Source organism: Lonchura striata, chromosome 34 (assembly GCF_050655825.1).
Source record: "Lonchura striata isolate lonStrDom1 chromosome 34, ASM5065582v1, whole genome shotgun sequence".
NCBI classification, from domain to species: Eukaryota; Metazoa; Chordata; class Aves; order Passeriformes; family Estrildidae; genus Lonchura; species Lonchura striata.
This window is the reverse complement of record NC_140736.1, coordinates 5,761,820-5,786,383: the sequence shown is the minus strand read 5'-3', so window position 1 is coordinate 5,786,383 and position 24,564 is coordinate 5,761,820. Positions and strand designations below refer to the sequence as shown.

Sequence of the window (24,564 nt, the reverse complement as noted above, 5' to 3'; positions counted from 1 at the left end):
TAACCCCCAGTATAACCAGTATAACCCCCTCAGTCCCGCTCCCAGCACCCCCAGCGCTCCCAGTTCCCTCCCCCACCACTCCCAGTCCCTCCCCCAGTGCTCCCAGTCCCTCCCAGTTCCCTCCAGTCCCTCCCCCAGTGCTCCCAGTCCCTCCCAGTTCCCTCCCAGTCCCTCCCAGTCCCTCCCAGTTCCCTCCAGTCCCTCCCCCAGTGCTCCCAGTCCCTCCCAGTCCCTCCCCCACCACTCCCAGTCCCTCCCAGTCCCTCCCCCACCACTCCCAGTCCCTCCCCCAGTGCTCCCAGTCCCTCCCAGTCCCTCCCCTCCCCCAGCGCTCGATGGATCCCGGGGATCCGCTGGATCCGCCCGATCCCGGGGGGCGGGGGGGGCGCGGCTGCTGAGCCGGGGGGTCCCGGGGGGTCGGGGGGGTCCCGGGGGGGTCCCGGGGGGGGTCCCGGGGGGTCCCGGGGGCTCGGGGGGGTCCCGGGGGGTCCCGGCGCCCCCCGGGCCGGAGCCATGGGCGAATGGACCATCCTGGAGCGGCTGCTGGAGGCGGCGGTGCAGCAGCACTCCACCATGATCGGCAGGTCAGCGACCCCCGGAGCCCCCAATCCCACCCGGGACCCCCAAATCACACCCGGATCCCGAAATTCCCACCCGGGACCCCCAAATCCCGCCCCGGATCCCGAAATCCCGCCCCGGATCCTGAAATTCCACCACAGATCCTGAAATTCCACCCCAAATCCCACCCGGGAGCCCAGATCCCGAAAATCCCACCCGAGACCCCGAAATCCCGCCCCGGATCCTGAAATTCCATCCCGGACCCCCAATCCCAACCCGGATCCCAAAAATCCCCCCCTGGACCCCAAAATCCCGCCCCGGGACCCCCAACTCCCCCCCGGGACCCAAACCCCCTCCCAGCCCCCCCGCTGCCCCTCCCCCCGCTGCCCCTCCCCCCGCGTGCGCCGGTGACACGGGGACAGCCCCTCCCCCACGCGTGCCACCCCCGCAGGGCACCCGCGGCAGAGCCGGGGGGGGACGGGGGGATTTGGGAGCTCCAGGTGAGCCCAGGTGAGATTTGGGAGCTCCAGGTGAGCTCAGGTGAGATTTGGGGAGCCCCAGGTGAGATTTGGGGACCCCCAGGTGAGATTTGGGAGCCCCCGGTGAGCCCAGGGGAGATTTGGGGAGCCCCAGGTGAGATTTGGGAGCCCCAGGGGAGATTTGGGAGCCCCAGGGGAGATTTGGGAGCTCCAGGTGAGATTTGGGGAGCCCAGGGGAGATTTGGGAGCTCCAGGTGAGATTTGGGAGCCCCAGGGGAGCCCAGGTGAGATTTGGGGAACCCCAGGGGAGATTTGGGGACCCCCAGGTGAGATTTGGGGAGCCCCAGGTGAGCTTTGGGGAGCCCCAGGTGAGCTTTGGGGAGCCCCAGGTGGGATTTGGGAGCCCCAGGTGAGATTTGGGAGCCCCAGGTGAGATTTGGGGAACCCCAGGGGAGATTTGGGAGCCCCAGGTGAGCTTTGGGGAGCCCCAGGGGAGATTTGGGAGCCCCAGGGGAGCCAGGCCCGGGGGCTGGGGGGGTCCAGGGCCAGGTGAGACCCCCAGCCCCAGGTGCCACCCCCGGTGTCACCTCCAGCCCCCCCAAAGTGCCACCACCCGTCCTGTCCCCGTCCCCAGGATCCTGCTGGCCACAGTGGTCACTCCTCAGGATCCTGCCGATGGTGGTGGTCACTCCCTGTCCCCGTGTCCACCCCCAGGATCCTGCTGACAGTGGTGGTCACTCCCTGACCCTGGTGGTCACTCCCTGTCCCCGTGTCCACCCTCCAGGATCCTGCTGACGGTGGTGGTCACTCCTATGTCCCTGTGGTCACTCCCTGTCCCCGTGTCCACCCCCAGGATCCTGCTGACGGTGGTGGTCACTCCTCAGGATCCTGCTGACGGTGGTGGTCACTCCCTGTCCCTGTGGTCACTTTGCTGACCCTGGTGGTCACTCCCTGTCCCCGTGTCCACCCCCAGGATCCTGCTGACAGTGGTGGTCACTCCCTGTCCCTGTGGTCACTTTGCTGACCCTGGTGGTCACTCCCTGTCCCCGTGTCCACCCCCAGGATCCTGCTGACAGTGGTGGTCACTCCCTGACCCTGTGGTCATTTTGCTGTCCCCGTGTCCACCCCCAGGATCCTGCTGACGGTGGTGGTCATCTTCCGCATCCTCATCGTGGCCATCGTGGGCGAGACGGTCTACGAGGACGAGCAGACCATGTTCATGTGCAACACGCTGCAGCCGGGCTGCAACCAGGCGTGCTACGACAGCGCCTTCCCCATCTCGCACATCCGCTACTGGGTCTTCCAGATCATCCTGGTGTGCACGCCCAGCCTCTGCTTCATCACCTACTCCGTGCACCAGGCGGCCAAGCAGCGCGAGCGCCGCTGCTCCTGCCTGGCGCCGCTGCTGGAGCCGCGCCCGGAGCCGCCGGCGCCGCGCCCGGCCCGCAGCGCCAAGGCCAAGCGCCAGGAGGGCATCTCCAGGTTCTACGTCATCCAGGTGGGTTCGGGACATCCTCTGAGCCCATCACGTGTTGTTTTCATGTCCGGGTGGGGTTCTGGACATCCTCTGAGCCCATCACGTGTTGTTTTCATGTCCACGTGGGGTTCGGGACATCCTCTGAGCCCATCACGTGTCGTTCTCATGTCCACATGGGGTTCCGAACATCCTCTGAGCACATCACGTGTCCTTCTCATGTCCACGTGGGGTTCCGGACATCCTCTGAGCCCATCACGTGTCGTTCTGTGTCCGGGTGGGGTTCTGGACATCCTCTGAGCCCATCACGTGTCCTTCTGTGTCCGGGTGGGGTTCTGGACATCCTCTGAGCCCATCACGTGTCCTTCTCATGTCCGGGTGGGGTTTGGGAGGGTTCTGGAACATCCTCTGAGCCCATCATGTGTCCTTCTCATGTCCAGGTGGGGTTCTGGACATCCTCTGAGCCCATCACGTGTCCTTCTCATGTCCACGTGGGCTTTGGGACATCCTCTGAGCCCATCACGTGTCCTTCTGTGTCCGGGTGGGGTTCTGGACATCCTCTGAGCCCATCACGTGTCCTTCTGTGTCCGGGTGGGGTTCTGGACATCCTCTGAGCACATCACGTGTCCTTCTCATGTCCACGTAGGGTTCCGGACATCCTCTGAGCACATCACGTGTCCTTCTCATGTCCACGTAGGGTTCCGGACATCCTCTGAGCACATCACGTGTCCTTCTCATGTCCACGTAGGGTTCCGGACATCCTCTGAGCACATCACGTGTCGTTCTCATGTCCACGTGGGGTTCTGGACATCCTCTGAGCACATCACGTGTCCTTCTCATGTCCACGTGGGGTTCTGGACATCCTCTGAGCCCATCACGTGTCCTTCTGTGTCTGGGTGGGGTTTGGGAGGGTTCTGGGACATCCTCTGAGCCCATCACGTGTCCTTCTCATGTCCACGTGGGGTTCTGGACATCCTCTGAGCCCATCACGTGTCCTTCTCATGTCCACGTAGGGTTCTGGACATCCTCTGAGCCCATCACGTGTTGTTTTCATGTCCGGGTGGGGTTCTGGACATCCTCTGAGCCCATCACGTGTTGTTTTCATGTCCGGGTGGGGTTCTGGACATCCTCTGAGCCCATCACGTGTCCTTCTGTGTGCGGGTGGGTTCCGGACATCCTCTGAGCCCATCACGTGTCCTTCTCATGTCCACGTGGGGTTCTGGACATCCTCTGAGCCCATCACGTGTCCTTCTCATGTCCACGTGGGGTTCTGGACATCCTCTGAGCACATCACGTGTCCTTCTCATGTCCACGTGGGGTTCTGGACATCCTCTGAGCCCATCACGTGTCCTTCTCATGTCCACGTGGGGTTCTGGACATCCTCTGAGCCCATCACGTGTCCTTCTCATGTCCGGGTGGGGTTCTGGACATCCTCTGAGCACATCACGTGTCCTTCTCCTGCCCAGGTGGTGTTCCGGAGGATCCCAGGACATCCCAGGAGGATCTCACACCTGTCCCTGACCCTCACCTGTCCTCTCCTGCCCAGGTGGTGTTCCGGAACGCTCTGGAGATCTCAGACCTATCCCCAACCCTCACCTGTCCCTCCTGCCCAGGTGGTGTTCAGGATGATCTCAGGACATCCCAGGAGGATCTCAGGACATCCCAGGAGGATCTCACACCTGTCCCTGACCCTCACCTGTCCCTCCTGCCCAGGTGGTGTTCAGGAGGATCTCACACCTTTCCCTGACCCTCACCTGTCCCTCCTGCCCAGGTGGTGTTCAGGACGATCTCACACCTGTCCCCAATCCCTCACCTGTCCTCTCCTTGCCCAGGTGGTTTTTAGGAGGATCCCAGGACATCCCAGGAGGATCTCACACCTGTCCCTGACCCTCACCTGTCCTCTCCTTGCCCAGGTGGTGTTCCGGAACGCTCTGGAGATCTCAGACCTATCCCCAACCCTCACCTGTCCCTCCTGCCCAGGTGGTGTTCAGGACGATCTCAGGACATCCCAGGAAGATCCCAGGACATCCCAGGAGGATCTCACACCTGTCCCTGACCCTCACCTGTCCTCTCCTTGCCCAGGTGGTGTTCAGGAGGATCTCAGGACATCCCAGGAGGATCTCAGGACATCCCAGGAGGATCTCAGGACATCCCAGGAGGATCTCACACCTTTCCCTGACCCTCACCTGTCTCTCCTGCCCAGGTGGTGTTCAGGACGATCTCAGACCTGTCCCCAACCCTCACCTGTCCCTCCTGCCCAGGTGGTGTTCCGGAACGCTCTGGAGATCCCACACCTGTCCCTCCTGCCCAGGTGGTGTTCCGGAACACTCTGGAGATCTCACACCTGTCCCTCCTGCCCAGGTGGTGTTCCGGAACGCTCTGGAGATCTCACACCTGTCCCTCCTGCCCAGGTGGTGTTCCGGAACGCTCTGGAGATCGGCTTCCTGGGCGGGCAGTACTTCCTCTACGGCTTCAACGTGCCGGCCATCTTCGAGTGCGACCGCTACCCGTGCGTCAAGGAGGTGGAGTGCTACGTGTCGCGGCCCACCGAGAAGAGCGTCTTCCTGGTCTTCATGTTCGCCGTCTCGGGCGTCTGCGTGCTGCTCAACCTGGCCGAGCTCAACCACCTGGGCTGGCGCAAGGTGCGCGCCGCCGTGCGCGGCGCCCGCGCGCGCCGCAAGAGCCTGGGCGAGGCGCGGCGCAGGGAGGCGGCGGCGCCCGCGCTGGGCCGGACGCAGTCCAGCGAGTCGGCCTACGTGTGAGGGGACTGGGATTGGGATTGGATTGGGATGGGATTGGGATGGAACCAAAACTGGGATTGGGATGGGATTGGGATGCAATCAGAGCCTGCGCTGGGCAGGACGCAGTCCAGCGAGTCGGCCTATGTCTGAGGGGACTGGGATGGGATTGGGATTGGGATGGAACCAAAATTGGGATTGGGATGGGACTGGGATGGAATGGGATCGGAGCCCGCGCTGGGCAGGATGCAGTCCAGCGAGTCGGCCTACGTGTGAGGGGACTGGGATTGGGATGGGATTGGGATGGAACCAAAACTGGGATTGGGATGGGATTGAGATTGGGATGGGATTGGGATGGAACCAAAATTGGGATCGGGATGGGATTGGGATGGGATTGGGATGGGATCAGGATTGGGATGGAACCAAAATCGGGATTGGGATGGAACCAAAATCGGGATTGGGATGGAACGGGATCGGAGCCCGCGCTGGGCAGGATGCAGTCCAGCGAGTCGGCCTACGTGTGAGGGGACTGGGATGGGATTGGGATTGGGATGGGATTGGGATGGAACCAAAACTGGGACTGGGATGGGATTGGGATGGGATTGGGATGCAATCAGAGCCCGCGCTGGGCAGGACGCAGTCCAGCGAGTCGGCGTACGTCTGAGGGGACTGGGATGGGATTGGGATTGGGATGGAACCAAAACTGGGATTGGGATGGGATTGGGATGGAACCAAAATTGGGATTGGGATGGGATCAGGATTGGGATGGAACGGGATCGGAGCCCGCGCTGGGCAGGACGCAGTCCAGCAAGTCGGCCTACGTGTGAGGGGATTGGGATGGAACCAAAATTGGGATTGGGATGGGATTGGGATGAGATTGGGATGGGATTGGGATGGAACCAAAATCGGGATTGGGATGCGATCAGGACTGGGATAGAACAGGATCGGAGCCTGCGCTGGGCAGGATGCAGTCCAGCGAGTCGGCGTACGTGTGATAAAACTGGGATTGGGATGGGATCGGGATGGAACCAAAATTGGGATTGGGATGGGATTGGGATTGGATCAGGACTGGGATGGAACAGGATCGGAGCCCGCGCTGGGCAGGACGCAGTCCAGCGAGTCGGCCTACGTGTGACAAAACTGGGATGGAGAGGACTGGGATTGGGATTTGGAGCCAAAATCGCCGGGTTTGGAACCAAAATTGTCAGGATCTGAAGCCAAAACTGGATTTGGAGCTGAAATTGCCAGATTTGGAGCCAAAATCACCAAGAATTGGAACCAAAATTTTTGGGATTTGGAGCCAATATCGCCAGGTTTGAAAATTGCCGGATTTGGAGCCAAAATTGTCGGGATTTGGAGCCAAAATTGTCAGGATTTGGAACTAAAATCGCTGGAATTAGAACCAAAATCACCAGGTTTGGAGCCAAAATTATCGGGATTTGGAACTAAAATCGCCGGATTTGGAACCAAAATCGCCGGATTTGGAACCAAAATCGCCGGGTTTGGACTGAAAAGGAGTAGGAATTGCTCCAAACTTTCGGGATTTCAGCCCAATTTGGAGAGGATCAGCCCCAAAATCTTGGGATTTCAGCCCAAATTCCCGAGGTTTGGCGGCGGAACTGCCCCAAAAAAGCCAAAATTCCTCCCAAAATTCCGCGACTTCGCACCCGAACACCGCCGGGGAGGAGCCGGACCCGAAATCCCGAAATTTGGCCCCAAATTCCCCCGGAGCCGCCGCGATCCGGAGCCGCCGCTTCCGCGCCGCCGGAATTCCCGAATTTCTCCCCAAAATCTCCAAATTTGGGGTTTCACCCCAAAAGTTGCTGCTGATTCCTCTTTTATTCCCCTGCCTTGGATTTTGGCCCCCCCAGGTGCAAACGGGACTGGGAGGATTTTTTTGGGGGGGCAGCCGTGTTTATTTTGGGGTGTTTGTATTTATTTTAGCAAAATTTGGATTTATTTTAGTGAGATTTGTATTTATTTCAATGAAAACTGTATTTATTTTGGGGGGTTTGTATTTATTTTAACAAAATTTGGATTTATTTTGGTGAAATTTGTACTTAATTTAGTGAAATTTGTACTTAATTTAGTGGGATTTGTATTTATTTCAGTGAAATTTATATTTAGTGAAATTTATATTTAATTTAGTGAGATTCGTATTTATTTCAATGAAATTTGTATTTATTTTGGGGTGTTTCTATTTATTTTAGTGAGATTTGTATTTATTTTAGTGATAATTTATTTATAGTATTTATTTATTTATTTGTATTTATTTTAGGAAGGTTTTGTTTATTTTAGAGAGATTTGTATTCAACTTGTTTTGGGGTGTATTTATTAAAAGGGGAGGTTTGTGATTGTTTTGGGGCGTTTATATTTATTTGAGAGAGATTTGCATTTAATTTAGGAATGTTTTTATTTGTTTTTATTTATTTTGGGGTGTATTTATTAAAAGGGGGATTTGTATTAATTTGGTCTGTTGGGATTTATTTAAAGGAAATTTGGATTTATTTTAGTGAAAAAAATGGGGTCAAACCCCCCAAGATGGGCTCAGACCCCCCAAAATCAGCTCAACCCCCCCCAAAATGGGTTCAGAACCCCCAAAATAGGCTCAAAACTCCCAAAATGAGATCAAACACCCCAAAATGGGCTCAGACCCCCCAAATTGAGCTCAGAAGCCCCAAAATCATCTCAGACCCCCCAAAATGGGCTGAGACCCCCCAAAATGGGCTCAGAACCCCCAAAAAAGGGTCAGAACCCACAAAATCGGCTCAGACCCCCCCAAAATGAGATCAAACCCCCCCAAAATGGGCCCACACCCCCCAAAATGGGCTCAGACCCCCCAAAATGAGATCAAACCCCCCCAAATGGGCTCAGACCCCCCCAAAATGAGATCAAACCCCCCCAGAATGGGCTCAGACCCCCCAAAATGGGCTCAGACCCCCCAAAATGGGCTCAGACCCCCCAGAATGGGCTCAGACCCCCCCCAAAATGGGCTCAGACCCCCCAAAATGAGATCAAACCCCCCCAAAATGGGCTCAGACCCCCCAGAATGGGCTCAGACCCCCCAGAATGGGCTCAGACCCCCCCACAATGGGCTCAGACCCCCCCAAAATGAGATCAAACCCCCCAAAATGAGATCAACCCCTCCCAAATGAGATCAAACCCCCCCAAAATGAGATCAACCCCCCCAAAATGGGCTCCGACCCCCCAAAATGGGCCCAAACCCCCCAAAATGGGCCCAGACCCCCCAAATCGGCTCCGACCCCCCGAAATCCCCTCCGTTGCCCCCTCCCCAGCCCAGAACTTCCCAAAAACGACCCCCGGGCGCGGCGGCTCCACGGAGTTTATTTTGGGGTCCCCGCTCAGAGCCTGGAACAGAGAGGGGCAGGGCTCGGGGGGGTCCCCAGATCCGGGGGTCCCCCCGCGCCCCCAGACTCACGTGATGGCGCGGAAGCTTCGCTTCTCCACCAGCTTCACCCGGAACCGGCGCCGGAACCTGCGGGCAGCGGGCAGCGGGCGCGCCCCGATTCGGGGTTCACCCACTGAATGGGGGTTCACCTGAACTTGGGGGTTCACCTGAACTTGGGGGTTCACCCACTGAATGGGGGTTCACCTGAACTTGGGGGTTCCACCTGAACTTGGGGGTTCACCTGAACTTTGGGGGGTTCCACCGGAACTTGGGGGTTCACCTGAACTTTGGGGTTCACCTGAACTTGGGGGTTCACCCACTGAATGGGGGTTCACCTGAACTTGGGGGTTCGCCTGAACTTGGGGGTTCACCTGAACTTTGGGGTTCACCCACTATTTGGGGGTTCCACCTGAACTTTGGGGTTTCACCTGAACTTTGGGGGTTCACCCGAACTTGGGGGTTCACCCACTAATTGGGGGTTCACCTGAACTTGGGGGTTCACCTGAACTTTGGGGGTTCACCCACTATTTGGGGGTTCCACCTGAACTTTGGGGTTCACCCACTGAATGGGGGTTCCACCTGAACTTGGGGGTTCACCTGAACTTTGGGGTTCGCCCACTAAATGGGGGTTCCACCTGAGCTTTGAGGGGTTCCACCTGAACTTCGGGGTTCGCCCACAATTTGGGGGTTCCACCTGAACTTGGGGGTTCACCTGAACTTGGGGGTTCACCTGAACTTTGGGGTTCACCCACTATTTGGGGGTTCACCTGAATTTTGGGGGTTCACCCACTATTTGGGGGTTCCACCTGAGCTTTGAGGGGTTCCACCTGAACTTCGGGGTTCGCCCACTATTTGGGGGTTCCACCTGAATTTTGGGGGGTTTCACCTGAACTTCGGGGGGTTCCACCTGAACTTCGGGGGTTCACCCACAATTTGGGGGTTTCACCTGAATTTCGGGGTTTTACCCACTATTTGGGGGTTCCACCTGAACTTTGGGGGGTCTTCACCTGAATTTTGGGGGGTTTCACCTGAATTTTGGGGGTTTTCACCTGAATTTTGGGGGGTTTCACCTGAATTTTGGGGGTCTTCACCTGAATTTCGGGGGTTTTCACCTGAATTTTGGGGGGTTTCACCTGAATTTTGGGGGTTTTCACCTGAACTTTGGGGGTTTCACCTGAATTTCGGGGTTCACCCACAATTTGGGGGTTTCACCTGAGCTTTGAGGGGTTTCACCTGAATTTTGGGGGTCTTCACCTGAATTTCGGGGGTTTTCACCTGAATTTTGGGGGGTTTCACCTGAATTTTGGGGGTCTTCACCTGAATTTCGGGGGTTTTCACCTGAATTTTGGGGGTCTTCACCTGAATTTCGGGGGTTTTCACCTGAATTTTGGGGGGTTTCACCTGAATTTTAGGGATTTTCACCTGAATTTTGGGGGGTTCCACCTGAACTTTGGGGGGTTTCACCTGAATTTTGGGGTTCACCCACTATTTGGGGGTTTCACCTGAATTTTGGGGTTCACCCACTATTTGGGGGTTTCACCTGAATTTCGGGGTTCACCCACTATTTGGGGTGGTTTCACCTGAATTTCGGGGGTTTTCACCTAAATTTTGGGGGTTTTCACCTAAATTTTGGGGGGTTTCACCTGAATTTTAGGGATTTTCACCTGAATTTTGGGGGTTTTCACCTGAATTTTGGGGCTTTTCAGGTGAATTTTGGGGTTATGCCCCTGAATTTTGGGGTTTTTCATGTGAATTCTGGGGTTTTTCAGGTGAATTTTGGGGCTATCCCCCTGAATTTTGGGGTTTTTCCCCTGAATTCTGGGGTTTTCCCAGGAATTTTAGGGTTTTACCCGGAATTTCAGGATTACTCCCATGAATTTTGGTGTTTTCCCCTGAATTTTGGGATTTTCCCATGAGTTTTGGGGTTTTTCATGTAAATTTTGGCATTTTCCCCCCAAATTTTGGTGTTTTCCCCCTGAATTTTGGGTTTCCCCCCCAAATTTTGGATTTTCCCCATGAACTTTGTGTTTTCCCCCCCTGAATTTTGGGTTTCCCCCCCCAAATTTTGTGTTTTTTCCCCTGAATTTTGGGATTCCCCCCTGAATTTTGGGTTTCTCCCCCGAATTTTGGGTTTTTTCCCCCAAATTTTGGGTTTTCCCCCACTCACTTGGCCCTCTCGCGGGGCTCGATCATGTTCCTCCTCTGGAGGCTCTTGAAGCGATCCCGGAGGACACTGCCCTCGGGCTGCAAATTTGGGACGTTCCCAAAAATCCTTTTTAGGCTTTTCCCACTTTTTGGGACCTCAGGAACCTCCCCCCAAAATCCCACCCCCCCAAAAAAAAACCAAAACGATTTTGGGGTCTCAGCAGCCTCAGCCTCCCCCGGGGTCTCGTCCACGCGACAAAACCCCGGGACCCCAAATCCTTCACATTCCCAAATCTGGGAATTCTCACAGCGCAAGGATGGGTCTCGTCACGGGCGGCTGCGACCCCAAAAATCCCTAAAAATTCCCCCAAAAATTACCCCAAAAATCCCTCAAAAAAGCCGCCCAGAATCCCCGAAAAAATCCTCCCAAAAATTCCCCCAAAAAAACAAAAATTCCCCCAAAAATCCCTCAAACCCTCCCTCAGAATTCCCAAAAAAATCCTCCCAAAAATCCCCCAAAAACCAAATAAAAATCCCCCTAAAAATTCCCCAAAAATCCTCCAAAAATCCCCACAAAAATCCCCCTAAAAAATCCCAAAAAAATCCCCGCAAAAAACCCCCCCAAAATCCTCCAAAAAACCCAAAAAATTCCCCTAAAAGTCCTCAAAATATCTCCCTAAAAATCCCCCCCAAAAAACCAAAAATCCCCCTAAAAATCCCCAAAAGGCCAAAAATCCCCCTAAAAATGCCTCAAAAAAACCATAAAAAAATCCTCCCAGAATCCCCCCAAAAATCCCCGAAAAGCCCAAAAAAATCCCCCCAAAAACCACAAAAATCCCCCTTAAAATCCCAAAAAAATCCCCCCAAAAAAACCAAAAAATCCCCCTAAAAATTCCTCAAAAAAAATCCCCCAGAATCCCCTCAAAAATCCCCAAAACTCAAAAATCCCCCCAAAAATCCCCAAAATCCCCCTAAAAATCCCCGAGAAGTGGATTTCCGCAGCGCGCACCCGGAGGCGCCGCAGGGACTCGGCGAGTTCCTCGCTCAGCTGCACCTCGGGCCCGGCGTCCTCGTACCTGCAGAGCCCCAAAATCGGCAACTTCGGCCTCAAAATGGGGGGGATCATCCCAAAACCCTCCCAAAACCCTCTCCCCAAAATCCTCTCCCCAAAATCCCCACCCCAATCCCCATTCCTCCCTCCCCAAATCCCATTTTCCTCCCCCAAAATCCCCATTTTTTCCCCCTAATCCCCATTTTTCCCACCCTAAATCCCATTTCCCCACCAAAATTCCCATTTCCCACCCCAAGTCCTCATTTCTCCCTCCCCACACCCCAAAATTCCCATTTTTTCCCCCAAAAACCCCGTTTTCCCAACCCAAACCCCCCCAAACCCCAATTTCCCCACCCCAAATCCCATTTCCCACCCCAAACCCCATCTTTCCTGCCCCTCAACCCCCAAAATCCCCATTTTTTCCCCAAAAAATCCGTTTTTTCCCCCCTCAAACTCCAAAATCCCCATTTTTTCCCTCCCCACACCCCAAAATCCCCATTTTTTTCCCCCTCAACCCCCAAAATCCCTGTTTTTTCCCCCAAAACCTCCAAAATCCCAATATTTTTCCCCTTCAACCCCCCAAATCCCTATTTTTTCTCCCTCAACCCCCAAAATCCCCATTTTTTTCCCTCAAAACCTAAAATCCCCATTTTTCCCCCCTCAACCCCCAAAATCCCCATTTTTCCCCCCAAAATCCCAATTTTTTCCCAAAAAAACCCCAATTTTCCCTCCCAACACCCCAAAATCTGTTTTTTCCCCCAAAATCCCCATTTGTCCCCCCAAAATCCCCGTTTTTCCCCCCAAAATCCCCATTTTTCCCCCAAATCCCTGTTTTTCCCCCCAAAATCCCCATTTTTCCCCCAAATCCCCGTTTTTCCCCCAAAATCCCCATTTTCCCCCCAAAATCCCCATTTTTCCCCCCAAAATCCCCATTTTTCCCCCAAATCCCCGTTTTTCCCCCAAAATCCCCATTTTCCCCCCAAAATCCCCATTTTCCACCCCAAAACCCCGTTTTTCCCCCAAAATCCCCGTTTTTCCCCCCAAATCCCCATTTTCCCCCCAAAATCCCCATTTTTCCCCCCAAAATCCCCGTTTTTCCCCCCAAATCCCCATTTTCCCCCCAAAATCCCCATTTTTCCCCCCAAAATCCCCATTTTTCCCCCCAAAATCCCCGTTTTTCCCCCCAAAATCCCCGTTTTTCCCCCCCAAAATCCCCGTTTTTCCCCCCAAAATCCCCATTTTTCCCCCCCAAATCCCTGTTTTTCCCCCAAAATCCCCGTTTTTCCCCCCAAAATCCCCATTTTTCCCCCAAATCCCTGTTTTTCCCCCCAAATCCCCGTTTTTCCCCCCAAAATCCCCATTTTTCCCCCAAATCCCCATTTTTCCCCCCAAATCCCCATTTTTCCCCCCAAATCTCCATTTTTCCCCCCAAATCCCCATTTTTCCCCCCAAATCCCCGTTTTCCCCCCCAAATCCCCATTTTTCCCCCCAAATCCCCATTTTTCCCCCCAAATCCCCATTTTTCCCCCAAATCCCCATTTTTCCCCCCAAATCCCCATTTTCCCCCCAAAATCCCCATTTTCCACCCCAAAACCCCGTTTTTCCCCAAAATCCCCGTTTTTCCCCCCAAATCCCCGTTTTTCCCCCCAAATCCCCATTTTTCCCCCCAAATCCCCGTTTTTCCCCAAAATCCCCGTTTTTCCCCCCAAATCCCCATTTTCCCCCCCCAAATCCCCATTTTTCCCCCAAATCCCTGTTTTTCCCCCCAAATCCCCGTTTTTCCCCCCCAAATCCCCATTTTTCCCCCAAATCCCCATTTTTCCCCCCAAATCTCCATTTTTCCCCCAAATCCCCGTTTTTCCCCCCCAAATCCCCATTTTTCCCCCAAATCCCCGTTTTTCCCCCCCAAATCCCCATTTTCCCCCCAAAATCCCCATTTTTCCCCCCAAAATCCCCGTTTCCCCCCCCCCCAGATCCCCATTTTCCCCCCCAAATCCCCGTTTTTCCCCCCAAATCCCCGTTTTTCTCCCCAAATCCCCGTTTTTCCCCAAAATCCCCGTTTTTCCCCCCAAAATCCCCGTTTTTCCCCCCAAATCCCCGTTTTTCCCCCCAAATCCCCGTTTTTCTCCCCAAATCCCCGTTTTTCCCCAAAATCCCCGTTTTTCCCCCCAAAATCCCCATTTTTCCCCCCAAATCCCCGTTTTTTCCCCAAAATCCCCGTTTTTCCCCCAAAATCCCCGTTTTTTCCCCAAAATCCCCGTTTTTCCCCCCAAAATCCCCATTTTTCCCCCCAAATCCCCGTTTTTTCCCCAAAATCCCCATTTTTCCCCCCAAATCCCCGTTTTTCCCCCCAAAATCCCCATTTTTCCCCCCAAAATCCCCGTTTTTCCCCCCCAAATCCCCGTTTTTCCCCCCAAATCCCCATATTTCCCCCCAGATCCCCATTTTTCCCCCCAAATCCCCGTTTTTCCCCAAAATCCCCGTTTTTCCCCACCGGAGCGGTCCCAGCCGTTTGGGGGCCGTTTCCCGCAGGCGCCGCTGCCGCTCCCGCAGCCGCCGGCGCCGCTGCAGCTCCGCGTCCCGCAGGCGCAGCGCCCGGCGCAGCGCGCGCAGCCGGAACAGCCCCTGGCGCCGCTGCAGCGCCAGCCGGGCACGGGCACGGGCACCGGCCTGCCAAAAACCCAAAAATCAATTATTGATCCATCATTGATCCATCCCTGATCCCATAAATCCATCATTGATCCATCCCTGATCCCATAAATCCATCCCCAGTCCCGTCCCGCAGGCGCAGCGCCCGGCGCAGCGCGCGCAGCCAGAACAGCCCCTGGCGCCGCTGCAGCGCCAGCCGGGCACGGGCACGGGCACCGGCCTGCCAAAAACCCAAAAATCAATTATTGATCCATCATTGATCCCATAAATCCATCATTGATCCCATAAATCCATCCCCAGTCCCGTCCCGCAGGCGCAGCCGGAACAGCCCCTGGCGCCGCTGCAGCGCCAGCCGGGCACGGGCATGGGCACCGGCCTGGGAAAATCCCAAAAATCAATTATTGATCCATCATTGATCCCATAAATCCATCATTGATCCATCCCTGATCCCATAAATCCATCCCTGATCCCATAAATCCATCCCCAGTCCCGTCCCTGAGGCGCAGCTGGAACAGCCCCTGGCGCCGCTGCAGCGCCAGCCGGGCACGGGCACGGGCACCGGCCTGGGAAAATCCCAAAAATCAATTATTGATCCATCATTGATCCATCATTGATCCCAAAAATCCATCATTGATCCATCCCTGATCCCATAAATCCATCATTGATCCCATAAATCCATCATTGATCCATCCCTGATCCCATAAATCCATCATTGATCCCATAAATCCATCATTGATCCATCCCTGATCCCATAAATCCATCATTGATCCCATAAATCCATCATTGATCCATCCCTGATCCCATAAATCCATCCCCGATCCCATAAATCCATCATTGATCCCATAAATCCATCAGGGATCCCATAAATCTATCCCTGATCCCACAAACCCATCCATGATCCCATAAATGCATTGTTGATCCCATAGATCCACCAGGGGAGCCATAAATCCATCATTGATCCCATAAATCCATCCCTGATCCCATAAATCCATCATTGATCCCATAAATCCATCAGGGATCCCATAAATCCATCCCTGATCCCATAAATCAATCATTGATCCCATAAATCCATCAGGGATCCCATAAATCCATCCCTGATCCCATAAATCCATCCCTGATCCCATAAATCCATCAGGGATCCCATAAATCCATCCCTGATCCCATAAATCAATCATTGATCCCATAAATCCATCCCTGATCCCATAAATCCCTCAGGGATCCCATAAATCCATCCCTGATCCCAACCCCAATCCTGATCCCGACCCCAATCCCTTCAATCCCGCCCCCAATCCCAATTTTTCACCTTCTCCCTCTGCTCCTTCTCCCGGCGCCGCTGTTTTTCCGTTTTCCGGCCGGGCTGTTCCCGTTTTCGGGGCGGGTTCTGCTCCTCCTCCCGATCTTCATCCCGCTCCTCCTCCTCCTCCTCCTCCTCCAGCAGCCCCTGCAGCTGCTCCCGCAGCACGGCCTCCTGCGGGACCCCAATTCCGAGCTCAGACCCCAAATTCCGAGCTCAGACCCCAAATTCCGAGCTCAGACCCCAAATTCCGAGCTCAGATCCCAAATTCCAGAGCTCAGATCCCAAATTCCGAGCTCAGACCCCAAATTCCGAGCTCAGACCCCAAATTCCAGAGCTCAGATCCCAAATCCGGGGCTCAGACCCCAAATTCCGAGCTCAGACCCCAAATCCGGGGCTCAGATCCCAAATTCCGAGCTCAGATCCCAAATTCCAGAGCTCAGATCCCAAATCCGGGGCTCAGATCCCAAATTCCGAGCTCAGACCCCAAATCCCGAGCTCAGACCCCAAATTCCAGAGCTCAGATCCCAAATCTGGGGCTCAGACCCCAAATTCCAGGCTCAGACCCCAAATTCCGAGCTCAGACCCCAAATTCCAGGGCTCAGATCCCAATTTCGAGCTCAGACCCCAAATTCCAGAGCTCAGACCCCAAATTCCGAGCTCAGACCCCAAATTCCGAGCTCAGACCCCAAATTCCAGGGCTCAGATCCCAATTTCGAGCTCAGACCCCAAATTCCAGAGCTCAGACCCCAAATTCCGAGCTCAGACCCCAAATTCCGAGCTCAGAGCCCAAATTCCAGGGCTCAGATCCCAATTCCGAGCTCAGATCCCAAATCCCGAGCTCAGATCCCAAATCCGGGGCTCAGACCCCAAATTCCAGGGCTCAGATCCCAAATCCGGGGCTCAGACCCCAAATTCCAGGGCTCAGATCCCAAATTCCGAGCTCAGATCCCAAATCCGGGGCTCAGACCCCAAATCCCGAGCTCAGATCCCAAATCCGGGGCTCAGACCCCAAATTCCAGGGCTCAGATCCCAAATTCCGAGCTCAGACCCCAAATTCCGAGCTCAGATCCCAAATCCGGGGCTCAGACCCCAATTCCGAGCTCAGACCCCAAATTCCAGAGCTCAGACCCCAAATCCGGGGCTCAGACCCCAAATTTCAGAGCTCAGATCCCAAATTCCGAGCTCAGACCCCAAATTCCAGAGCTCAGACCCCAAATTCCAGAGCTCAGACCCCAAATTTGGGATCCCAGTCCCCAAATCCCAGGCCCAGACCCCAAATTTAGGATTCCAGACCCCAAATCCCAAGCCCGGACCCCAAATTTGGGATTCCAGACCCCAAATCCCAGGCCCAGACCCCAAATCCCAGGCCCAGACCCCAAATTTGGGATCCCAGACCCCAAATCCCAGGCCCACACCCCAAATTTGGGATTCCAGACCCCAAATCCCAGGCCCACACCCCAAAATTGGGATTCCAGACCCCAAATCCCAAGACCAAACCCCAAATTTGGGATTCCAGAGCCCAAATCCCAGGCCCACACCCCAAATTTGGGGCCCCACCTGCGAGGGCGGCTCCTCGGTGACCTTCAGCCTCCTCTCCACCTTCTCCTCCTCCCTCCTCCTCCTCGTCTCCACCTCCAGCGCCTGCAGCAGCAGCTCCTGCCAAAGGGGAACCGTCACCCCAAAAAACACCAAAAACACCCCAAAACTACACCAAAAACACCCCAAAACTACGTCAAAAACCACCCCAAAATCTACAACAAAACTACTCCAAAAACCACCCCAAAAACTACAGCAAAACTACACCAAACGTACCTAAAAACCACCCCAAAAGCACCCCAAAAACTGCCCAAAAAACTCCCCAAAACCTACAACAAAACTACCCAAAAACCACCCCAGAAACTGCACCAAAATTATCCCAAAAGTCCTTGAAAACTACACCAAAACCATCTTAAAATCACCCAAAAGCCACCCCAAAACTACCTCGAAAACGACACCAAAACTACCCCAAAATCCCCCAAAAATCACCCCAAAACCTACAGGAAAATGACCACAAAATCACCCAAAAACCACCCCAAAACGACCCCAAAATCACCCAAAATTACCCCAAAAGCACTCCAAAAAACCTCCCCAAGCCCCCCAAAATCCCTCATAGACCCCAAAGTCCCCACAAAACCCCCCCCTGAACCCCCAAAACCCCTCATAGTCCCCCAAAAACCCCTCACAGACCCCCAAAAACCCATCATGACCCCCAAAAACCCATCATGACCCCCAAAAACCCCTCACAGACCCCCAAAAATCCCTCATAGCCCCCCAAAATCCCTCACAGACCCCAAAAAATCCCTCACAGACCCCCAAAAGTCCCTCACAGAGCCCCCAAAATCCCTCATAGGCCCCCAAAAATCCCTCACAGAGCCCCCAAAATCCCTCATAGCCCCAAAAAATCCCTCACAGCCCCCCAAAAACCCCTCACAGACCCCCAAAAACCCATCATGACCCCCAAAAACCCATCATGACCCCCAAAAATCCCTCACAGACCCCCAAAATCCCTCATAGGCCCCCAAAAATCCCTCACAACCCCCATAACTCCCCCAAAAACCCCTCCTGACCCCCCAAAACCCCTCCAGACCCCTCAGAACCCCTCATGCCCCCCAAATCGCTCCAGAGCCCCCCAAAACCCCTCCTGACCCCCCAAAAACCCCTCACAGACCCCCAAAAATCCCTCAAAGCCCCCAAAAACCCCTCACAGCCCCCCATAACTCCCCCAAAACCCCTCACAGCCCCCCAAAAACCCCTCACAGCCCCCCATAACTCCCCCAAAACCCCTCACAGCCCCCCAAAAACCCCTCACAGCCCCCCATAACTCCCCCCAAAGCCCCTCCTAGCCCCCCAAAACCCCTCCAGCCCCCCCAAAACCCCTCACAGCCCCCCCAAGCCCCCCAAACCTGGTGGTCCTGGAAGGGGGGGTTGTAGGAGCCCCCCTGGCCGATGACCTCCACGGGGGGGAGGGGCGAGGGCTTGGCCTGGAGCCGGGGGGGGCGCTGGGAACGGGGGGACACCCCAAAATCAGAGCCCGGCCCGGGGGGCAGAGGGGACCGGGGCTCCCAGCGGGATTTGGGGGGTCCCAGGGGGATTTGGGGGGAGGCAGAGGGGATTTGGGGGGTCCCAGCGGGATTTGGGGGGTCCCAGGGGGATTTGGGGGGGGTTCAGAGGGGGTTTGGGGGGGTCCCAGCGGGATTTGGGGGGGTTAAGAGGGGATTTGGGGGGGTCCCAGCGGGATTTGGGGGGTCCCAGGGGGATTTTGGGGGGGGTCAGAGGAGATTTGGGGGCTCCCAGGGGGATTTTGGGGGAATCCCAGGGGGATTTGGGGGGGGTTCAGAGGGGGTTTGGGGGGTCCCAGCAGGATTTGGGGGAATCCCAGGGGGATTTTGGGGGGGGTCAGAGGAGATTTGGGGGCTCCCAGGGGGATTTTGGGGGAATCCCAGGGGGATTTTGGGGGGGGTCAGAGGAGATTTAGGGGGTCCCAGGGGGATTTTGGGGGAATCCCAGGGGGATTTTGGGGGGGGCAGAGGGGATTTGGAGGATCCCAGAAAGATTTTGGGGGTCCCAGGGGGATTTGTGGGGGGTTCACAGGGGGTTTGGGGGTCCCAGGGGGATTTTGGGGGGGTCAGAGGGGATTTGGGGGGTCCCAGGGGTGTTTTTGGGGCCCCAGAGGTGTTTTTGGGGTCCCAGAGGTGGTTTTGGGGTGTTTTGGGGTATTCTTGGGGTCCCAAGTGTATTTTTGCGGTCCCAGGGTTGGTATTGGGGTCCCAGGGCCGTTTTGGAATGTTTTTGGGAGTCCCAGGGCCGTTCTGGGTTATTTTTGGGGTGTTTGGGGCTATTTTTGGGGTCCCAGGGCCGTTTTGGGGTGTTTTGGGGGTCCCAGGGCCATTCTGGGTTATTTTTGGGGTGTTTGGGGCTATTTTTGGGGTCCCAGGGGTGTTTTGGGGGTCCCAGGGCCATTCTGGGGTGTTTTTGGGATGTTTTGGGCTATTTTTGGGGTCCCAGAGGTGTTTTGGGGTGTTTTTGGGGTCCCAGGGCCGTTCTGGGTTATTTTGGGGTGTTTTGGGCTATTTTTGGTGTCCCAGGGCCGTTCTGGGGTGTTTTGGGGTGTTTTTGGGGTCCCAGGGCCGTTCTGGGGTGTTTTTGGCGTGTTTTGGGGTGTTTTTGGGGTCCCAGGGCCGTTCTGGGGTGTTTTTGGGGTGTTTTGGGGTGTTTTTGGGGTCCCAGGGCCGTTCTGGGGTGTTTTTGGGGTGTTTTTGGGGTCCCAGGGCCGTTCTGGGGTGTTTTTGGCGTGTTTTGGGGTCCCACCTGCACCCTGAGCCTCTTGGTCTGCTGCAGGTACCAGGGGTCCTGCCCGGCCAGGGGCGCGTCCAGCGGGTCTGGGGGGGCACGGGGAGCTCAGCGAGGGGTCCCCAAAACCCCCCCAGCCCCAATTCCGACCCCCAACCCCAAATCACCCCCAAAAAAATCACCCTCAGGACCCCCAACTCCCCCAAATTTTAACAAAACCGCTAAAAATTATCCCCAGAACCCCAAAAATCCCCCCCAAGTTTTAACAACTCCCCAAAAATTGCACCCCCAACCCCAAATCCCCCCAAATTTTAACAAGCCCCCCTAAAATCCCACCCAAACCCCCCAAATTTCCCCAAGCCCCCCAAAATTCCACCCAAACCCCCCCAAGTTTTACCAAGATTCCCCAAACCCCCCCAAATTTTAACAATCCCCCCAAAAATCCCACCCAAATCCCCCAAATTGTAACAAACCTTCCCAAAACTACCGAAAATCCCCCCCAACCCCCACAAATTGCCAAGCCCCCCCAAATTTCCCCCCAAACCCCCCAAATTTTACCTAACCCCCCCAAACCCCCCAAATTTCCCCAAGCCCCCCCAAATTTCCCCAAAATCCCCCTAAACCCCCCAAATTTCCCCAAAATTCCCCCAGATTTCCCAAAAAGCCCCCCCAACCCCCCCGAATTTCTTCAAAAAGCCCCCCCAAACCCCCCAAATTTCCCCAAAAGCTCCCCAAAATCCCACCCAAACCCCCCCAAATTTTACCAAACCCCCCCAGAATCCCACCCAATCCCCCCAAAATTTCCCCAAAATATCCCCTAAACCCCCCAAATTTCCCCAAAATCCCCCTAAACGCCCCAAATTTCCCCCAAATGCCCCCCAAACTTCCCCGAAATCCCACCCAAACCCCCCCAAATTTTACCAAACCCCCCAAAATCCCACCCAAACCCCCCCAAATTTTCCCAAGCCCCCACAAATCCCCCCCAAATTTCCCCAAAATCCCCCCCAAACTTCCCTGAAATCCCACCCAAACCCCCCCAAATTTTACCAAGCCCCCACAAATCCCCCCCAATCCCCCCAAATTTCCCCAAAATCCCCCCCAAACCCCTCAAACTTCCCCGAAATCCCACCCAAACCCCCCCAAATTTTCCCAAACCCCCCAAAATCCCACCCAATCCCCCCAAATTTCCCCAGACCCCCCCAGCCCCCCCGAGCCCCTCTCACTGTGCTCCCCCCAGATGTCGTAGAAGGGGCGCTGGGGGTCGGAGCGGCCGAGCTCGGGCGGTTTTTGGGGGGTCCCGCCGCCCCCCCGGGCCAGCCGGGCCCGCAGGCGCCGCTCCGCCCGCGGGAACTCCCCAATTTCCGCTTTTTTCTCCCAAAACTGCCGCCGGCGCCGCTCCTTCCGCCCGTTGGGGGTCTGGTAGGCACAGATGCTGCGGGACCCCCAAAATCAGCCCAAAATCAGCCCCAAATACCCCAAAAATGAGTCCAAATTCACCCAAAAATTACTCCCAAATCCCCCCAAAAATTAACCCAAATCCACCCAAAAATGAGCCCCAAATCTCCCCAAAATAGGACCCCAAAAATGGGAACCCAAAAATGGGAACCCAGAACTTGGGGAAGTGGAATCCTGAGAGGATTCCAGGGGATCCCAGGGGAATTTTGGGGATGCCACGGGGATTTTGGGAGGTCCCTGAGAGGATTTTTGGGGGATCCTGGAGGAGTTTGGGGGTCCCTGAGGGGAATTTGGGGACAAATTACCCAAAATCCCGATTTTTGAGCTCCAGTTTTTGTGGGGACTCACTTTTTGGGGGGCGGCACCTTGGAGAGTGGCTGCAGCACCAGGTCCACGTGCAGGGGCTTCTGGGGGGGCTTCTTGGGGGGCTTCTTCTTCTTCAGGGGCTGGCCTGGGGGGTCAGGGGCACCCCAAAACCCTCAGGGGGGATCCCCCAAAAATGAGCCCCAAATCCTCCCAGAAATTACCCCAAATCCTCCCAAAAATAATCACAAAATCCTCCCAAAATTACCCCCAAATCTTCCCAAAAATGATCCCCAAATCCCCCAAATCCTCCCAAAAATGATCCTCAAATCCTCCCAAAAATGATCCCAAATCCTCCCAAAAATAACCCCAAATCCTCCCAAAAATAACCCCAAATCACCCCAAAAATGATCCCAAAATCCTCCCAAAAATGATCCCAAATCCTCCCAAAACCCGGGGGGGTCAGGGGCACCTCGGGGAGGGGGATTTTGGGGTGAAATCCTCACTTTTGGGGGCGCTGCCGGTGTCCAGGAAGAAAAGGTCCTCGTTGGGCTGCTCGGAGATCAGGCCCCTGCAAGGGACCCCAAAAATCCAGAGATTTACCCCAAAATTGGGGCGTCGCCCCCAAAATTGGGGAGTCAACCCTAAACCTGGAGAACCACCCCAAAAACTGAAGATTACCCTAAAATTTGAGATCCTGCTAAAATGAGAGATTCAATCAAAAATTACAAATCACCCTAAAATTAAAGATCCCTCCCTAAACCCCCTCTGGGACCCCCTAAAAACCCCTCAGACCCCCCCAAAACCACACTGACACCCCCAAATCCCCTCAGGACCCTCAAAATCTCACTGAGATCCCCCCAAATCCCCTCAGGACCCTCAAAATCCCCTCAAGACCCACCAAAATCCCACTGAGACCCCCCCAAACCCCTCAGGATTCCCCAAAACCCCTCAGGATTCCCCAAAGCCCCTCAGGACCCACCAAAACCCCTCAGGACCCCTCAGAACCCCCCAAAATCCCACTGAGATCCCCCCAAAGCCCCTCAGGACCCACCAAAACCCCTCAGGACCCCCCAAAACCCCTCAGGACCCCTCAGAACCCCCCAAAATCCCACTGAGACCCCCCCAAATCCCCTCAGAACCCCCAAAATCCCACTGAGACCCCCCCAAATCCCCTCAGGACCCCCCTCAGGACCCCTCAGAACCCTCCAAAATCCCACTGAGATCCCCCCAAAACCCCTCAGGACCCCCCAAAGCCCCTCAAGACCCACCAAAATCCCACTGAGACCCCCCCCAAACCCCTCAGGACCCCCCAAAACCCCTCAGGACCCCCCAAAACCCCTCAGGACCTCCTCAAAGCCCTTCAGGACCCCCCAAAGCCCCTCAGGACCCCTCAGAACCCCCCAAAATCCCACTGAGACCCCCCCAAAACCCCTTTAGAACCCCCCAGATCCCTTCAGGACCCCCCAGATCCCCTCAGGACTCCCCAAAATCCTTTCAGGACCCCCCAGATCCCCTCAGGACTCCCCAAAACCCCTCAGGACCCCCCAGATCCCCTCAGGACCCCCCAGATCCCCTCAGGACCCCCCAGATCCGCTCAGGACGCCCCAGCTCCCCTCAGGACGCCCCGCTCACCCCGCCGCCCGCTCCTGCAGCCCCACATCCTCCAGGAAATCGCCGATTTCGCGGCCCAGCCGCGCCTCGGGGCCGCTCCAGCGCTTCCAGCCCTTCTTGCGGTTGCGGGGCCCGCGGCAGCGGCGCCGGGAGGCGGCGGCGGGGCCGGCGCGGCCCGCGGGGTTGAAGGCGAGGAACTCCTCGGCCGCCGCCATTTCGTGAGGGAGCGGCGGGAAGGAACCGGAAACGCCCTGAAGCAACTTCCGGCCGCCGCGGCGGCAAAAAGGGCGGGAAGAGCTGGGGGCCGCCATCTTAAGGAAGGGAGTGACGCGGTGGCGCCGCCATGTTTGGGAAGGGCGCGGGGGTGGAGATTTGCGCAAAAAGCGGGTTTGAAACGCGTTAAAAACACGCCCAGGATTCCTGAACCTCCCAGACTTGCCACGAGTCCTCTCGGGTGTGCCCCAAGCCCCGCAAAACCATCCCCGAGCGCCGCGGGGAGGAAGGGCCGTGGGCAACGTGGTCGCCATCTTTAGGAAGGGCGGGAATCTTTCCGTGGCCGTCTTGGGAAGGACTGGAAAAGCCTGGCGCCCTCACGGGAAACACCGGAAGTTCTCCTGTCGCCATCTTTGAAATGGGCGGAAAAGTTGCGTCGCCGTTTGGGCAAGGGCCTGACGCCATCTTGGGGAGGTCAAGGCCCATCAGCAGCTGAGGGGGGATGACCCCAAATCCCCCCAAAAATGAGCCCAAAATACCCCCAAAAAAGAGTCCAAAATCCCCTCAAAATCAGCACAAAATTCCCCTAAAAATAATCACAGAGTCTCCCCAAAATGATCCCCAAACCCCCCAAAAATGAGCCCCGAAACCCCCCCAAGACCGAGCCCAAATCCCCCCACAATGAGCACAAAATCCCCCAAAAATGATCCCCAAATCCCCCCAAATGAGCCCAAAATCCCCTCAAAAATAATCCCCGAATCACCCCAAAATGAGCACAAAATCCCCCCAAAATGAGCACAAAATCCCCCCAAAATGAGCCCAAAATTCCTCCAAAAATAATCCCCGAATC

At 55.7% G+C, this 24,564-nt stretch overlaps 2 protein-coding genes across 10 annotated transcripts; one reads left to right on the top strand and one right to left on the bottom strand.

Annotated features, from left to right (window-relative positions):
• The first annotated feature begins 469 nt into the window (after positions 1 to 469).
• Positions 470 to 7,716, top strand: LOC110478798 (gap junction delta-2 protein). 6 transcript variants are annotated; one of them, XM_085564772.1, is made up of 5 exons: positions 470 to 584; positions 2,169 to 2,535; positions 4,873 to 5,263; positions 5,764 to 5,807; positions 6,005 to 6,081. In XM_085564772.1, the coding sequence occupies exons 1-4, from the start codon at positions 522 to 524 to the stop codon at positions 5,771 to 5,773; spliced, it is 831 nt and encodes a 276-aa protein (XP_085420898.1). In that variant the 5' UTR covers positions 470 to 521; the 3' UTR covers positions 5,774 to 5,807; positions 6,005 to 6,081. The 6 variants fall into 6 exon arrangements, with proteins under 6 accessions (XP_085420898.1, XP_085420895.1, XP_085420897.1 ...); XM_085564769.1 differs by having other exon boundaries at positions 4,873 to 5,807; positions 6,005 to 7,716; XM_085564771.1 differs by having other exon boundaries at positions 5,764 to 6,140.
• On the bottom strand, positions 7,070 to 24,222 carry NOP53 (NOP53 ribosome biogenesis factor). Of its 4 annotated transcripts, XM_085564777.1 has the most exons (13): positions 23,523 to 24,218; positions 22,394 to 22,458; positions 21,933 to 22,035; positions 21,353 to 21,561; positions 20,148 to 20,218; positions 18,743 to 18,838; positions 17,358 to 17,456; positions 15,807 to 15,971; positions 14,349 to 14,524; positions 11,813 to 11,879; positions 10,826 to 10,902; positions 8,689 to 8,745; positions 8,577 to 8,618 (listed from the first exon to the last, which is right to left on the bottom strand). In XM_085564777.1, the coding sequence occupies exons 1-13, from the start codon at positions 24,026 to 24,028 to the stop codon at positions 8,612 to 8,614; spliced, it is 1,698 nt and encodes a 565-aa protein (XP_085420903.1). In that variant the 5' UTR covers positions 24,029 to 24,218; the 3' UTR covers positions 8,577 to 8,611. The 4 variants fall into 4 exon arrangements, with proteins under 4 accessions (XP_085420901.1, XP_085420903.1, XP_085420905.1 ...); XM_085564775.1 differs by lacking the exon at positions 14,349 to 14,524 and having other exon boundaries at positions 7,070 to 8,618; positions 23,523 to 24,222; XM_085564779.1 differs by lacking the exons at positions 8,577 to 8,618; positions 8,689 to 8,745; positions 10,826 to 10,902; positions 11,813 to 11,879; positions 14,349 to 14,524 and adding an exon at positions 14,574 to 14,723 and having other exon boundaries at positions 23,523 to 24,219.
• Between the last annotated feature and the right edge of the window lie 342 nt (positions 24,223 to 24,564).